This window comes from Oncorhynchus nerka, linkage group LG11 (genome assembly GCF_034236695.1).
Source record: "Oncorhynchus nerka isolate Pitt River linkage group LG11, Oner_Uvic_2.0, whole genome shotgun sequence".
In the NCBI taxonomy this organism is placed as follows: Eukaryota; Metazoa; Chordata; class Actinopteri; order Salmoniformes; family Salmonidae; genus Oncorhynchus; species Oncorhynchus nerka.
In genome coordinates, this window is record NC_088406.1 from 70,432,889 (window position 1) to 70,451,221 (window position 18,333).

General features: G+C 42.0%; 1 protein-coding gene across 1 annotated transcript in view; it reads right to left on the reverse strand.

Moving 5' to 3' along the window:
- Positions 1 to 18,333, reverse strand: part of LOC115137568 (polypeptide N-acetylgalactosaminyltransferase-like 6) — a 258,010-nt gene that overhangs the window by 201,198 nt on the left and 38,479 nt on the right. The window contains exon 2 of the mRNA XM_065024897.1: positions 1,513 to 1,621. Coding sequence (XP_064880969.1) covers positions 1,513 to 1,621 — 109 coding nt within the window. The remainder of the gene's footprint in view (positions 1 to 1,512; positions 1,622 to 18,333) is intronic.

The window sequence follows — 18,333 nt, forward strand, 5'->3', positions numbered from 1 at the left end:
AAAATTAATAGAAAGCTTTTATCATGCTCGCCGCAAACGTACAATTGAGGCTCAACAGATGGTGTGGTACATATGTGGTGGAGGTCTGGTGGGACAATGACCATGCATCATGATCTGACCAGACGGGAGGGCAGAGAGGGCAACGTTCAGGATTTAGGCAGCCATATTGTAGGGTTACGTGATGTGACAGGTCTGCCACCCTAATGGCACCCTATTCCCTACATAGTGCACTACTTTCGAAGAGGGCCCATAGGGGAATGTGGGGAATAGGGTGCCATTTAGGACAGAAGCCCTGTTTGACGTCTCTGTTGTAGTCTGGTAGCAATTCAACTTAGTCTAATCTGGCTAATGACTTTATTTAATACTCTGAAGTCTGCATGCATTAGAATTTACAGCCGAGTTCCGCAATTCCAGGAGCTGTAAAAGTGTTCTATTCTCCATTGTTGCCTGGTCATTAATATTGCCTCTGACATGTTTATCTACAGTTGACATGAACCCCTGACCGAAATAATATATTTCCTGTCTGGCATTGATGATTTATCCGGCTTGGCTTCAAATGTTTCCCAGCTCTGGGGTACGTTCCAAAACCCACCTTATTCCCTATACCGTGCACTACCCAGAACTGGTCAAAAGTAGTGCACTATGGAGGAACTAAGGTTCCGTTTGGGATGTAGACTAGGTCCCTACCAGGATGGGACTATTGAAATCTATCTGCTAAAATATTGAAGCTTTAACTGGCAATGTCACAGTGATTTAACCTTAAGGGGGCCAAGACTGAGAATACTTAAGTTTCAAATAGAGCTCTTTTTGACTGATGCTGTAACTGCACAGCGGCAGCAAGGAGACACAGATACTGTGTTTGGATTAGGAGAGGAACATTGGTTCTCTGCCTCTCTGCTCTTTACTTGACATGTGTGTAATGATAATGAATGGCAATAGAAATAGCTGGGTTATGTGTGGACACAATCATTTCTGGCCCGAACACCCCTCCCCCACATACTTCTTGTTTGAATAGTGCATACTAATGGCTTGTCTATCAGTGACCTTTTCTAATAAATGTAAATCGGAATTGAGATCCTGGTACATGTTCTCACAACTAAGGGTTAGTCTTACCTCTACTTGGTGGAAACAGACAATAATTCGTTATTTTCTTTACATGTCTCAAATGGAAATGCATTTGTCCAGCATCTGGGCTCCCGTTGCTCAAGAAGCAGAGTTAAAGCGAACATTATCAAATAGACCAATATGACTTAGAAAGTTACTGTCCAGTACCTACAGTACCTTAATAATACACTTACTGTCTTGGAAAACAATCTCCCGTTTACCTTCATGGAAACCATCACAGTAAATCATGATAAAGATAGACTTGGTTGAAGTTCTTTATGTGGACATTCGTTACGTGATGTCTCAGCTTGCTCGCTGTGTGCAGAGTGAAAACTCTTTAGCTACAGGAGGTGTAGTGATTGTCTGTGGTTTCCTGTGAGTTCTCTGTGAGTTCTCTGTGAGACGTACCGACACGCAGTTCGTCTCTCCTGATGCTCTCGTTATCATGCCAGTCTCTCCTCCTCAAGCCGTCCGTCCAGGTGTAAATGTGTCCTTCGCTCAGCCCCAGCGAGAAGCCCTGAGAAAGAGGAGAGGGGGAAGAGGGTGGGGGACAATTCCATCATTCCATCATCGCCCACTCTGAGAGATTAAACGCTGTAATTCAGTGTGAGCCTCAGCCAAACAGTAAAATAAAGAGAAAGGTAAAACACCTACATTTTGATAGAGCGTTCAGCCCTGATAATTTAACTGACCATCATGTCTATTCATTCTCCCTTCACTCCATCAACAGTCGAACATGTGCTGATTCTAATAAAAAAATTAAAAAATCTATATGAATGACATTTGAATTCAACTGTAAAAAAAAACGTATGCATGAACGAGCCTGAAGTGACTTCAAATTGCTCTCTAAAGTGGTTCCCAGTGCAACAAAAGCTAGAAGTTGGTAATAATTCAGATATCCTAAGCTTTGTTCTGCTTTCTGTTTGCTTTCTGTGAATTTTGAAGGTTGCCTTGGAGGTTCAGAGAAATAATTGCCTTTAACCTGAACTTTAGCAGGGAGCTTGCTGCAAACACAAATACAGTCAATGTTTTATGCTGTATATTCATCTAATGTCATTGAACACTAGTTACTTTAATATTGTTTACATACTGTTTTACAAACTTTATATGAATATACTGGATCCTAGTCAAGGCTCATCCTATATAACTCCTGCTGTACAGTCGTGGCCAAAGGTTTCGAGAATGACACAAATATTAATTTTCACAAATTCTGCTACCTGAGTTTGTATGATGGCAATTTGCATATGCACCAGAATGTTATGAAGAGTGATCAGATGAATTGGAATTAATTGCAAAGTCCCTCTTTGCCATGCAAATTAAATAAATCCCCCCAAAACATTTACACTGCATTTCAGCCCTGCCACAAAAGGACCAGCTGACATGTCAGTGATTCTCTCGTTAACACAGGTGTGAGTGTTGATGAGGACAAGGCTGGAGATCACTCTGTCATGCTGATTGAGTTTGAATAACAGACTGGAAGCTTCAAAAGGAGGGTGGTGCTTGGAATCGTTGTTCTTCCTCTGTCAAACATGGTTAAACGCAAGGAAAAACATACCGTCATCATTGCTTTGCACAAAAAGGGCTTCACAGGCAAGGATATTGCTGCCAGTAAGATTGGACCTAAATCAACCATTTATCGGATCATCAAGAACTTCAAGGAGAGCGGTTCTGTTGTGAAGAAGGCTTCAGGGCACCCAAGAAAGTCCAGCAAGTTCCAGGACTGTCTCCTAAAGTTGATTCAGCTGCGGGATCAGGAAACCAGTACAGATCTTGCTCAGGAATGGCAGCAGGTAGGTGTGAGTGCATCTGCACGCACAGTGAGGTGAAGACTTTTGGAGGATGGAACCAACACATCCTTCAAGAGCAACTTCTCCCAACCATCCAGAAACAGTTTGGTGATGAACAATGCCTTTTCCAGCATGATGGAGCACCTTGCCACAAGGCAAAAGTGATAACTAAGTGGCTCGGGGAACAAAACATCGATATTTTGGGTCCATGGCCAGGAAACTCCACAGACCTTAATCCCATTGAGAACTTGTGGTCAAACCTCAAGAGTCGGGTGGACAAACAAAAGCCCATAAATTCTGACAAACTCCAAGCATTGATTATGCAAGAATGGGCTGCCATCAGTCAGTATGTGGCCCAGAAGTTCATTGACAGCATGCCAGGGCGGATTGCAGAGGTCTTGAAAAAGAAGGGTCAACACTGCAAATATTGACTCTTTGCATCAACTTCATGTAATTGTCAATAAAAGCCTTTGACACTTATGAAATGCTTGTAATTATACTTCAGTATTCCATAGTGACATCTGACAAAATATCTACACTGAAGCAGCAAACTTTGTGGAAATGAATGTTTGTGCCATTCTCAAAACTTTTGGCCACGACTGTACACACCTGTTCTATTCATATAATTGTCTATAAAAGCCTTACTGTCTATACACACCATTCACATACATACAGTACCAGTCAAACGCTTGGACACTCCCATTCATTCAAGTGATTTTCTTTCTTTTTACTACTTTCTACATTGTAGAATAATAGTGAATACATCAAAACTATGAAATAACACATATGGAATCATGTAGTAACCAAAAAAGTGTTAAACAAATCAAAATGTATTTTATATTTGAGAATCTTCAAAGTAGTCACCCTTTGCCTTGATGATAGCTTTACACACTATTGGAATTCTCTCAACCAGCTTCATGAGGTCGTCACCTGGAATGCATTTCAATTAACAGGTGTGCCTTGTTAAAAGTTACTTTGTTGAATTTCTTTCCTTCTTAATTCATTTGAGCTAATCAGTTGTGCTGTGACAAGGTAGGGTTGGTACACAGAAGATTTGGTAAAAGACCAAGTCCATATTATGGCAAGAACAGCTCAAGTAAGCAAAGAGAAATAACAGTCCATCATTACTTTAAAACATGAAGGTCAGTCAATATGGAACATTTGAAGAACTTTGTGCAGTCGCAAAAAACCATCAAGCACTATGATGAAACTGGCTCTCATGAGGACCGCCACAGGAAAGGAAGACCCAGAGTTACCTCTGCTGCAGAGGATAAGTTCATTAGAGTCACCAGCTTCAGAAATTGCAGCCCAAATAAATGCTTCACAGAGTTCAAGTAACAGACACATCTATCTCAACATCAACTGTTCAGAGGAGACTGTGTGAATCAGGCCTTTATGGTTGAATTGCTGCAAAGAAACCACTACTAAAGGACACCAATAAGAAAAGGAGACTTATTGGGCCAAGAAACACGAGCAATAGACATTAGACCTGTGGAAATTTGTCCTTTGGTCTGATGAGTCCAAATTTGATACTTTTGGTTCCAACCGCCGTGTGTTTGTGAGACGCCGAGTAGGTGAATAGATGATCTCCGCATGTGTGGTTCCCACCCCACCGTGAAGCATGGAGGAGGTTGTGTGATGGTGTGGGGGCGCGTTGCTGGTGACACTGTTAGTGATTGATTTAGAATTCAAGGCACACTTAACCAGCATGGCTACCACAGAATTCCGCAGTAATACGCCATCCCATCTGGTTTGCTGGGATTATCATTTGTTTTTCAACAGGACAATGACCCAACACACCTCTATTTGACTAAGAAGGACAGTGATGGAATGCTGCATCAGATGACCTGGCTTTACAATAACCAGACCTCAACCAAATTGAGATGGTTTGGGATGAGCTGGACCGCAGAGTGAAGGAAAAGCAGCCAACAAGTGCTCAGCATATGTGGGAACTCCTTCAAGACTGTTGGAAAATCATTCCAGGTGAAGCTGTTTGAGAGAATGCCAAGAGTGCAAAGCTGTCATCAAGGCAAAGGGTGGCTACTTTGAAGAATGAATTAAAATGTAAATATATTTATTTAACACTTTTTTTGGTTACTACATGATTCCATGTGTGTTATTTCATAGATTTGATGTCTTCACTATTATTCTACAATGTAGAAAAATAATAATAATAAAGAAATAATTATTTGCATTCCTGACTGACATTACTCAATCTGATATGTGTTAATTTCTTGTTCTTTTATTTTACTTTTGGATTATGTGAGCATTGTTATTGTATTGCAAGATGTTGCTGCATTGGTGGAGCTAGAAACATACGCATTTTGCTGCATTGGCAATACCATCTGCAAAACTGTGTACATGACCAATAAACTTTGATTTTATTTGAAGTCATAACCGGAGGAGGAAGAAGAAGCTTTTATGAAATGCTACTTTTAAAAGCACCGTGGCGCAGATACGGCTTGGTAATCTCTCCTTCTTTCTCACTCTCTCACACACACACTCCCGATATGATACATCTCAAAGGTGTGTATAATCATATTAGTCATCGCAGGGCAGGAAAAAAATGTCCCTTCCTGGTTTGATGTCTTTTGAGGATTTAGGAGTCGTCGTTACGCCAAAGTGGCTAACTGCCAAGCCCTGAAAAAAATCTGTGCATTTACAGTGTCTTTTCTGATCATAGAAATGGGAGAGAAGAGGAACACTGCAATTACTCCATGGGGTATCTACCGAAAAAGACCCATTGACAAATGGGACCATTATGTTTCCTGTCTGTTTCCAAAAGCTGCTAAAAAGTGGCCCTTCTGAGGCCCTGCATCATTTTATTTTTCAAGAGATGTTGAAGTATCATGGCATGTAGGTGGAAATGTGGTGATTGTGGTTCAAATGGACCCCTCACTAAATAGACCCCTCACAAATGGACCCCTATAGTGCCTTAGAAGAGCTAACTTATCAGCAGCTTTTGGAAACAGACAGGACACCAGAGTCATAACGATCCACTTTAACCCTTCCCATTTGTCAATGGGTCTTTTTTGTTCGAACCCCTGTGGAGTAATTGTGGTGTTTCTCTTCTCTCCCCAAGTAGCAGTGAGATAATGCCCTATGGGTAGCTGCATGGCTATTACGAGCAATTTGAGCTACAGGGCTTACAACTAGACCTTGGTTATGTTCAGTAGGGCACGCAGTAGTAAAATCTCTGCAGATAGTACTTCCCTGTTTCACGCCATTTCAAAACGTTTCCCCTCAACTGAACAAGACAATAGAGGCATTCTGTAATGCTATTATCTCATCTCAGAGATCCTAATAGCACATTCATATGTTAGCTCTGAGAACAAACACACTCCTGAATGGTAAATCAACAGACGTTCCTCATGAGAGTCGGAGTGGTTTACTGTTAGCTGAAGGCAATATGGCTGTGTTTACACAGGCAGCCCATTTGTGATCTTTTTCCACTAATTGGCCTTTTGACCAATCAAATCAGCTCTGAGAAAGATTGGATGTGAAAAGATCAGAATTGGCCTGCCCGTGTAAACGCAGCCCATGAGGCACACATCAAAATAAGGGATTTGGAGATAGAGGAACAATAGTAATTTAAAGAGACACACCGCAATGAATTTGTGCTTTTGAATAACTTTAAAAAGCCATGTAGATATATGAAGAGAGCGATCATGATCATATCGGAGAATTTAAAATCTTGAATGAGGTGGTATTTTATAGCTAATCAGCCTCTGCTGGACATAATTCAGTTACTTTACAGTTGGACGTGATCTAAAGTCTAACGGAGCATGTCTTTTTGAGACAGTTATTACAGTCTCCTCACTTCACGAATCAGAGGTAAGAAGGATAGGGAAACAGTTGGTTAATTGAAAATAAGCTCCAATGTAAAATGAAGCATGAGGTTGAAAAGAAAAATGTGTGTTTACTGCTTAGAGTTCCATTCTCTATTAGGGACAGACGTGAGATTTAGAGAACACATCTGATAAACCTTGTGATGAAAAAACAAGGACAGTGTTGACTTCTAAAAGTCAACTGATGCTACTAATTAGCATAAAATACATTTCAGACTTTTCTTTCCTTTTTTTTAGGTAATGTTGCCATGACAACTGTTCAATAAACGGAGGATACTTTATGAAGTCACTTGAGAGTGAAGGATACTACAGTTTATGTGAGGGATAACTGTGTCTGTATTCACACATCCATGCCAGCTTGTTTTCAGTACAAATAATATATTCTAACTACTCAGGTAGAGGCTAAGAGGCTGATATCATTACAGTCACAACTGTGACCCTGCGAAACCCTGCACTTTGAGTAATTTACATCTCTCTCAAGCAGACACGGGCGGGACACAGCGCAAAATAATTGCCAAGCCAAGAGGTAAACCAAATCTTTAAAGGAGTGCAATTTTCATTTATATTGTCCTATAATTCCTATTTCATTGCCACCTGAAGACACTAGGTCCACGCCTGTTAAATGTCTAAATGACCCCAGGGTTTCACACACACGAAGACAGACAGAGAACTCATCTTCTGATCCCACACCTCATAAAGGGCAGGTCAAGAGGTGTTGGAGCTGGCTACCAATATTTCATGACTTCTCCTTCTCAGACTCCCAGGCTTTGAAGGCTACGACACAGACACACACACACACACACACAGACACACACACACACACACACACACACACACACACACACACACACACACACACACACACACACACACACACACACACACACACACACACACACACAGCAAAGGAATGTTTTGGTCAAAGCAGGCCGCCGCCCTAAGCACTGTGTATCTGTTCATGCCCTTTCACCTATTGTGCTTTCACCGGCTTTAAATATTCTAATGTAGACTGTATAATGGGGATCTATACTATGTTTTTCTAGGTTCGTATCAGGTTAGGAATAACTCCAGAGTACAACGTTTTCTTCTCTCCAGGTCTATCCAGAATAGAACATCAGTATGCATTGAGCTAGCTAATCGACCTAGCCTCTGAAAATCTGATGAGTGTTGTTTTCTGCAAAGAGGTTGAATTCTTGGTCAGGGTTGTTCTTGTTCAGGGTTGTTCTTGTTCAGGGTTGTCCTGGACTCATTGTGAACTGTGAGACTGTTCCTTTTGGTCTGGGTTTTGTCCTTCAATGTCCTTGCAGCACTGGCGGTGAGCCACTTGAAAAATACATCTGAAAGAAACACTACTTCAAGTTATAGTTTGTTAGGAGGCTATTGATTAAGTTCCTGCATTAAGTTATTTTTCCAACCGTCTTCGGTAAGAGAACTTTGTGGGTAAACACAAATGGTTATTTTCCTCTATGCCCTATGTGTATTCAAACTAAAAACCTTGTGGAGAAATAAGCCCTAATGCTTTGAAAATATACACTTTCCCCACCAACCAATGCTGTAAGATAGCTAGACAGACAGACAGGCTGATCAATAAACAGCACAGTGACCTTGCCTCTGTAAATCTGACCTCAGCAGTGGATCAAGGCTTGACAGGACCTGTGGGGGATGGCTCGAATCAAAATAAGAGGAAGACATACTACTCAGACCAGACTAACCCTGTCTTAGTGTACTCTCCATAGAGATACACACATCACTCTATCCATCTCCGGGGTCCTCCCTCTCTCTCTAAACAGTCTCCTCTGCTTATTCTGTTCTGTTTTTTCTTCTCTCCACTGATCTGTTCCTTCTAATCCTGTACTGTACAGTGTACTCTTCCTCTCTCTCTGAAACCAAAATGTTGTTTGGTTTTCCCTTTCCTCTCCTGTCCTGTACTTACTTCTGTTAATCTGTTCTGTTCTGTTCATCTGTTCAGTTCATTTGTTTTGTTCATCTGTTCTGTTCAGTTAATCTGTTCTATTCTGTCCTGTTCTGTTAATCTGTCCTGTCCTGTTTTGTCCTGTTCTGCTAATCTGTTCTATTCTGTCCTGTTCTGTCCTGTACTGTTCTGTCCTGTTCTATTAATCTGTCCTGTTCTGTCCTGTTCTGTTAATCTATCCTGTTCTGTTCTGACCTATTCATCTGTTCTGTTCTGTCCTGTCCTGTTCATCTGTTCTGTTCTGTCCTGTTCTGTTCATCTATCCTGTTCTGTTCTGACCTATTCATCTGTTCTGTTCTGTCCTGTCCTGTTAATCTGTTCTGTTCTGTCCTGTTTTGTTCACCTCTCCTGTTCTGTCCTGTTCTGTACTGTTCTGTTATTTTGTCCTGTTCTGTCCTGTCCTATTCATCTGTTCTGTTCTTTTGTCCTGTTCTGTCCTGTTCTGTCCTGTCCTATTCATCTGTTCTGTTCTGTCCTGTTCTGTTCATCTGTTTTGTTCTGTCCTGTCCTGTTCATCTGTTCTGTTCTGTTTATTTGTCCTGTTCTGTCCTGTCCTGTTCATCTGTTCTGTTCTGTTCATTTGTCCTGTTCTGTCCTGTCCTGTTCATCTGTTCTGTTCTGTTCATTTGTCCTGTTCTGTTCATCTGTTCTGTTCTGTCCTGTTCTGTTCATCTGTTCTGTCCTGTCCTGTTCATCTGTTCTGTTCTTTTGCTTTTTCTTCTCCTTCACCTTGTCTGTTTGCTCTCCTCCTCCTCTCCTTCTCTCCTCCTCCTCTCCCCCTTATTCTGTGGTTCCTCCATTCCCTTTCTGTTTTCTCTCTTCTCCTCCTTTCTACTCTTTCTCTTCTTCTTCCCTCTGTTCTTAGAGCCTGCTGAGACTGGCAGTCTGTCGGGCTGCGCTCCCTGCACATTGATTCCAGTAAATTTACCAATTACCGTACAGGCTCTGCCCAGACAGCTCGGGGTCTAGGGCCACAGACTCACTGCACAATGTGCTACTTAATTACACATGCTGAGAATGCTGCTCTCTCGCTCAGCAGAGGAACACGCAGGTATTGCAGGAGTTGTTTTATAACTTACATGCGCTAACACACAGATTCATTTGGGAGTACTTTTAGGTCTCTTTATTCTAACAATGGGAACGGTTCTTCGTGTAATGATGGCAGACGATGTGATTTTCAATAGATATCTGCAGTGATACTATAGAACTGACATTTAACAACCCATTTGTGAAGGTTGTTAGGTATTCTGACTTTCTCTGGTCACCAACTGTGACTCAGTAGTAATCTGTCTCTCCCTCTCTCATCATCACTACCAGTCCCATGTGGCGCTGCAAATTAATGTCTGTGTGGATTTTGGCATCCAGTTCTGTCTCTCGTCTTTCTCTTCCACTATGGATACTGTGTGACTCTGTGCCTACAGCCCCTTCCCTCTCTCTCTCTTTCCATTCCATACCAGGAAAGAAACGAACATGGTAAGATATTTCACTCTCCCTATGCAAATGTTTGCTCATCAGAGTGCAGTTAAGACCCTGGTGGCGGCCGGTCGAGGTCGCTCTGCTCTCTCTGGAGGGAGAGAGGTTATGAAGTTTTCACTGGCACATATTTACGAGAGAGAGGGAGAGAGCGAGATAGCGAGAGGGAGAGAGAGTGAGAGAGACAGAGAGAAGTAAAAAATCCCCCACCAAACTGCTCCAGCTCCCAACATCTAGGCTGGCTGGGGTTCTCAGTGGCACAGACTTCACTTAGCATCATGGGCTAATTTATTCTCTGATGTTTGTTACACTGAATGACTGCCACTACTAGAAGCCTATATAGGCATCAGCTGTGATGGTCTTGGAATTTGAGGTTACGTGTAACGGTTCTCTTGTAGTGAAGGAGAGTCGGACCAAAATGCAGCGTGTAGATTGCGATCCATGTTTAACCTCTTAAGTCGACCCTCTACTTTTTTGAACATTCTGTTAAAAATCGCGCAACATTTCAGCGCCCTGCTACTCATGCCAGGAATATAGTATATGCATTTGCTTAGTCTGTGTGGATAGAAAACACTCAGACGTTTATAAAACTGGTTAAATCACTGCTGTGGCTTTACCAGAACGGCATTTACATCGAAAAGCACAGGAAAAACTGATCACTGAAAATGGGAAAATATATCCATGCGCTACTTGAACCCATTGATAAAGGTGAACCACAATTAATTGACTGAGGTTGCAGTACCTACAGCTTCCACACGGTGTCTAGAGTCTTGTCATTTCCCTTCGAGTTTTTTCTTGGTCAAACACATGCAGGGCACCGTATTTCCTTAGGTCTAGGACCGGATATTTTCGTTGAGTTTCTAGCCGGACATTTTTCCAGACGGACAGCTAATGATCTTTACATCGCCTCCTGATGAATTTTATCGCTTATTAACCTGTTGCTTCTACTCGGGACGCTTGCGTCCCAACTAGAGCTCTGGAAATGCAAATGCGCTACGCTAAATGCTAATAGTATTAGTTAAAACTCAAAAGTTCATTAAAATACACATGCAGGGTATCGAATTAAAGCTACACTCGTTGTGAATCCAGGCAACAAGTCAGATTTTTAAAATGCTTTTCGGCGAAAGCATGAGAAGCTATTATCTGATAGCATGTAACACCCAAAAAGACCCACAGGGGACGTAAACAAAATAATTAGCATTTCGGCGTTACACAAACCGCACAATAAAATAGAAAACATTCATTACCTTTCACCATCTTCTTTGTTGGCACTAGATGTCCCATAAACACTATTTGACTGTCCCATCGTTACTGTGTGATAAGCGTTGTTTCAAAACGTAACGTCATTTTTTTAAATTCAAAAAGTCGACGATAAACTTTCACAAAACACTTCAAATACGTTTGTAATGCAACTTTAGGTATTAGTAAACGTTAATAAGCGATAAAATTCATCAGGATGTTTGAAAAATGTCCAAACTCAACGAAAAATCTCCTAGACCAGGGAAATGACAAGAAAACTCTGACAAGACACACCGTGTGGAAGCTGTAGGTACTGCAACCTCAGTCAATTAATTGTGGTTCACCTTTATCAATGGGTTCAAGTAGCGCATGGATATATTTTCCCATTTTCAGTGATCAGTTTTTCCTGTGCTTTTCGATGTAAATGCCGTTCTGGTAAAGCCACAGCAGTGATTTAACCAGTTTTATAAACGTCTGAGTGTTTTCTATCCACACAGACTAAGCAAATGCATATACTATAGTCCTGGCATGAGTAGCAGGGCGCTGAAATGTTGCGCGATTTTTAACAGAATGTTCAAAAAAGTAGAGGGTCGACTTAAGAGGTTAACGTTTACTAATACCTAAAGTTGCATTACAAACGTATTTCGAAGTGTTTTGTGAAAGTTTATCGTCGACTTTTGAATTTTAAAAAATGACGTTACGTTTTGAAACAATGTTTTTTCGTTTATCACACAGTCTACATATAACGATATCTAGGCTTTATATGGACCGATTTAATCGAAATAAAGACCCAAATAGTGTTTATGGGACATCTAGGAGTGCCAACAAAGAAGATGGTGAAAGGTAATGAATGTTTTCTATTTTATTGTGCGGTTTGTGTAACGCCGAAATGCTAATTATTTTGTTTACGTCACCTGTGGGTCTTTTGGGGTGTTGCATGCTATCAGATAATAGCTTCTCATGCTTTCGCCGAAAAGCATTTTAAAAATCTGACTTGTTGCCTGGATTCACAACGAGTGTAGCTTTAATTCGATACCCTGCATGTGTATTTTAATGAACTTTTGAGTTTTAACTAATACTATTAGCATTTAGCGTAGCGCATTTGCATTTCCAGAGCTCTAGTTGGGACGCAAGCGTCCCGAGTAGAAGCAACAGGTTAATGAACAAACGTAACACGAATCTAAATACAAAACCTACAAAACAATAAATGTAACGAAAACCGAAACAGCCTAATACTGGTGCACATACACAAGGAACAAAGACACTAAGGACAATCACCCACAAAACACTCAAAGAATATGGCTGCCTAAATATGGTTCCCAATCAGAGACAACGATACACACCTGCCTCTGATTGAGAACCACTCCAGACAGCCATAGACTTTGCTAGATAACCCCACTAAGCCACACACCCAACACCCCACAAAACCCCAAGACAAAACACACCACAATAAACCCATGTCACATCCTGGCCTGACCAAATAAATGAAGAAACACAAAATACTTCGACCAGGGAGTGACATTACGGTAATTGGTCAGGCAATATACACGGTCACCAAAATAACCGTTCAGGGTTAAACAAGACATTACACTTCGTTATTATCAAGTAATTTCCTTATTATTCAGGTTATCACTCACAAATATTAATCAACAAATGAAGAAATGCCAAGTTGGAGGGGATCAGTCGCATTTTTGTATTAACACAATATTAATGGAGTCACCATAAAGATATATGCCTACCCTGTCCTTGTCTGTTAGCTTTTCTGCATATAATCCTAATTCGACACACAAAACCATTCATTCAAACGAAGTCCGATGGGTTTTCTCCCACTTTTCCCCAAATAGCTGCATAAGCGGTCATTCGATGACATTGGGATATGTTCTTCAAAGAGAGGATGCCATAATTTGAGAAATAATGTAGCCGAAGAAAATAAGCCTTTTACGAGATTAAATCATGAAAGGAGCATTTGACTGTTATTAAAGAGATGGAGTCCAGACAGGCTACTCTAGGAAACTTTCTGAATGGACATATAGGCCTATAGAGAGAGTCAGTGAACTCACACACACACCCCTGTAGAACCCGTCATTCAAAGCCACCAGCGAATGTCATATTCTGTAAAAGAGCAAATATTTCTCCTTTCCTTAAAACGTATTTACAAACCTAGGCCTACCTTATGATTTCACGAAAGTAGGCTATAAGATAATGAACTGACAAGGAAAGTGTAACGATCGTTGTTGGAAGGATTGGACCAAGGTGCAGCGTGGAAGGTGTTCATCATGTTTATTCATGTGAACCAGCAACAAAACAAAAGGCTACAATACAAAAACAAGATCTCACACACAACAGGTGGAAAAAGGCTGCCTAAATATGATCCCCAATCAGAGACAACGATAGACTGCCTCTGATTGGGAACCATTCTAGGCCAACCTAGAATACCCACCCTAGTGACCCACTCCACACGGTGAGTACGGGGAGTTGGCTCTGTTTTTTTTTAGGCTGCCTCCCGGACTTCCGTCGTGGCCGCGAACCCCGGTGTCGTCGTTGTTGCTCCTTCGCTGCCTCCGCCTACTTCCATGGCAGGCTTCTGTCTCCTGCCATGATTTTGTCCCACGTCCTCCACTCCTGGCTTTCCTCCCAGGCCCAGGATCCCTGCTCCTCCCGGGCACGCTGCTTGGTCCTGGGGTGGTGGGATCTTCTGTGACGTTCGTAATAATGATAGTCGGACCAAGGCGCAGAGTGGAAGGCGTTCATCATGTTTATTAATGTGAACCAGCAACAAAACAATAAAGAGTAACAAAACGAATGTGCAGCTTTGTAGTGCAAAAAGCTACAATACAAAAAGAAGATCCCACACACAACAGGTGGAAAAAAGGCTGCCTAAATATGATCCCCAATCAGAGACAACGATAGACAGCTGCCTATGATTGGGAACCATACTAGGCCAACCTAGAAACGAAAAACTAGAATGCCCACCCTAGTCACACCCTGACCTAACCAAATAGAGAAATAAAAGGATCTCTAAGGTCAGGGCGTGACAGAAAGTATGAAGGGGACAGCTATGCTATAGTATGAAGATGAAATTAACAATCATTCAAATATAAATAAATACACGCAACAGATCCATAGTCTATTTCCTAGCAATGCTGATTATTGTGGGATTGAGGAGCTATTATAATACTGGAGCTATTATAATACTGTGAGGAACTATTATAATACTGTGAGGAACTATTATAATACTGTGAGGAACTATTATAATACTGTGAGGAACTATTATAATACTGTGAGGAACTATTATAATACTGTGAGGAACTATTATAATACTGCGAGGAACTATTATAATACTGTGAGGAACTATTATAATACTGTGAGGAACTATTATAATACTGTGAGGAACTATTATAATACTGTGAGGAACTATTATAATACTGCGAGGAACTATTATAATACTGTGAGGAACTATTATAATACTGCGAGGAACTATTATAATACTGTGAGGAACTATTATAATACTGTATTATAATACTGAGGAACTATTATAATACTGTGAGGAACTATTATAATACTGCGAGGAACTATTATAATACTGTGAGGAACTATTTTAATACTGTGAGGAACTATTATAATACTGTGAGGAACTATTTTAATACTGTGAGGAACTATTATAATACTGTGAGGAACTATTATATGGCGCTGACAGACATGGCAGCTCTGCTTCTAGCTCCAAAGCAACTTTGCAGTATTTCGTTATTTTGTGTTATTTCTTAAATTTTTTGCACCACAACGTGTTTTGTGTTATTACATACAGCCGGAAAGAACGTTTGGATATCAAAGAGGCGGTAACTCAACAGCATTACGACGAGGGATATTACTTTCCTGAATTGGATCCTTTGTTCGTTCCCGCAGGGCAATTGAACTTATCCCAGAGGCTGATCCAAGACGCTGCGGGTGGAGATGAGGTATTCGGAATGGACTTCTAGTCTGACTCAGGAGGGAGGGACACCACCACCGCTTCTGAGTATATTACTCGCCAATGTTCAGTCTATGGACAATAAAGTAGACGAGCTCAGGGTGAGGATCTCCTTCCAGAGAGACATCAGGGAATGTAACATACTCTGTTTCACGGAATCATGGCTCTCTCCGGATATACTGTCCCAGTCCATACAGCCAGCTGGGTTCTCAGCACATCGTGCAGACAGAAATAAAGAACTCTCCGGAAAGAAGAAAGGCAGAGGTGTATGTTTCATGATTAACTACTCATGGTGTGATTGTGAGAGCGTACAGAAACTCAAGTCATTTTGTTCATCTGACCTAGAAAACCTCACAATCAAATGTCGACCGTATTTCCTCCCAAGATAATTCTCTTCGGTTATAGTCACAGCCTTGTATATTCCCCCTCAAGCCGATACCACGACGGCCCTCGTGGAACTCCACTGGACTTTGTCCAAACTGGAAACCACTTTTACTGAGGCCGCCTTTATTGTAGCTGGGGATTTTAACAAAGCAATTTTGAGGAAAATGCTACTGAAGTTCTATCAACACATTGGCTGTAGTACACCGCGCTACTAAAACACATGATCGCTGCTATTCGCCCTTTCGGGATGTCTACAAGGCCCTCCCCCGCCCTCCCGTCGGAAAATGAGATCACAACTCTATTTTTCTCCTCCCTTCCTCTAGGCAGAACCTCAAACAGGAAGTACCAGTGCTAAGGTCTATTCAACGCTGGTCTGATCAATCGGAATCCATGCTTCAAGATTGTTTTGATCACGCGGACTGGGATATGTTCTGGGTCGCCTCTGAGAATAACATTAACAATGTCACGGATACGGTGACTGAGTTAATCAGGAAGTGTATGGGGATGTTGTTCCCACGGTGACTATTAAAACCTACCCAAACCAGAAACTGTGGATAGATGGCAGCATTAGTGCAAAACTGAAAGTGCAAACCAACGCATTTAACCACGGTAAGGTGACTGGGAATATGGTTGAATACAAACAGTGTAGTTATTCCCTCCGTAGGGCAATCAAACAGGCAAAAGTCAGTGCAGAGACAAAGTGGAGTTGCAATTCAACGGCTCAGACACGAGACGTATGTGGCAGGGTCTACAGATAATCACGAATTACAAAGGGAAAACCAGTCAAGTCACGGACACCGACGTCTTGCTTCCAGACAAGCTAAACACCTTCATCACCCGCTTTGAGGATAGCACAGTGCCACCGACCGGCCCGCTCCCAAGGACTGTGGGCTCTCATTCTCCGTGGCCGACGTGAGTAAGACATTCAAGCTTGTTAACCCTTGCAAGGCTGCCAGACCAGACAGCATCCCTAGCTGCGTCCTCAGTGTTTACGGACATATTCAATCTCTCCCTATCCCTATCCCAACATATCCACCATTGTTCCTGTACGCAAAAAAGCAAAGGTAACTGAACTAAATTAGTATAGCCCCGTAGCAGTCACTTCTGTCATCATGAAGTGCTTTGGGAGGCTAGTTAATGATCATATCACTTCTACGTCACCTGAATGGATGTCCCACAAGGGTTCGTGCTCAGCCATCTCCTGTACTTCCTGTTCACCCATGACTGCGTGGCTGCGCACGCCTCCAACTCAATCATCAAGTTTGCAGATGACAACTGTAGTAGGCCTGATTACCAACAGTGACGAGACAGCCTACAGGGAGGAGGTGAGGGCCTGGCGGAGTGGTGTCAGGAAAATAACCTCTCCCTCAACGTCAACAAAATGAAGGAGCTGATCGTGGACTTCAGGAAACAGCAGAGAGAGCACGCCCCCTATCCACATTAAGGGGACCGCAGTGGAGAAGGTGTAAAGCTTCAAGTTCCTCGGCGTACACATCACTGACAATCTGAAATGGTCCACCCACACAGAAAGTGTGGTGAAGAAGATGCAACAGTGCCTGTTCAACCTCAGGAGGCTGAAGAAATTCACCTTGGTCCCTCAGACCCTCAGGAACTTTTACAGATCTACAATTGAGAGCATCCTGTCATCCTGCCGTCTGGTACGGCAACTGCATCGCCCACAACCGCAGGGCTCTCCAGAGGGTGGTATGGTCTGTCCAACGCATCACCAGAGGCACACTGCCTGCCCTCAAGGACACCTACAGCACCCAATGTCACAGGAAGGCCAAAAAGATCATCAAGAACATCAACCACCTGAGCCACGGCCTGATCACCCCGCTATCGTCCAGAAGGTGAGGTCAGTACAGGTGCATCAAAGCTGGGACAGAGAGACTGAAAAACAGCTTCTATCTCAAGGCCATCAGACTGTTAAATATCCATCACTAGCCGGCTACAACCTGGTTACTCAACCCTGCACCTTAGAGGCTGCTGCCCTATATACACAGACATGGAATCACTGGCCACTTTAATAATGGAACACTAGTCACTTTAATAATGTTTACATGCTGCTTTACTCAGCTCATATCTATATACTGTATTCTATTCAACTGTATTTTAGTCAATGCCACTCTGACATTGCTTGTCCTAATATTTATATATTTCTTAACTCCATTCTTTAACTTTTTAGATTTGTGTATTGCAGTGGTGGGCCGTCAGGGCCAGCAAGGCCTTCTCTGCTGGCCTAAACATCATCAGAATAAAAAAAAAATTAAAATATATTTTCCCACAAATATGTATTAAATTATTCCCCAGAGTAAGAGTTACACTCTTCATTTCATAGCGTTCCTCTTGGTTGCACTGCTTCCAGCCCCAGGTTGAGATTTGGAGGGCTGGTCTTTATGTTAGATCTTTTATCCAATCATATTCAGCCATCATGTGTTGCCAGGGTTCTAAAATCTGCCCTCAGGCCTTCAGAATCAACAGTGCGGGCGCTTGTAGCTTAAAGACTGAATGGAAATTTCAAATTTAGTGGTCAACCAATCAGGTTATAATCTAGAGTTG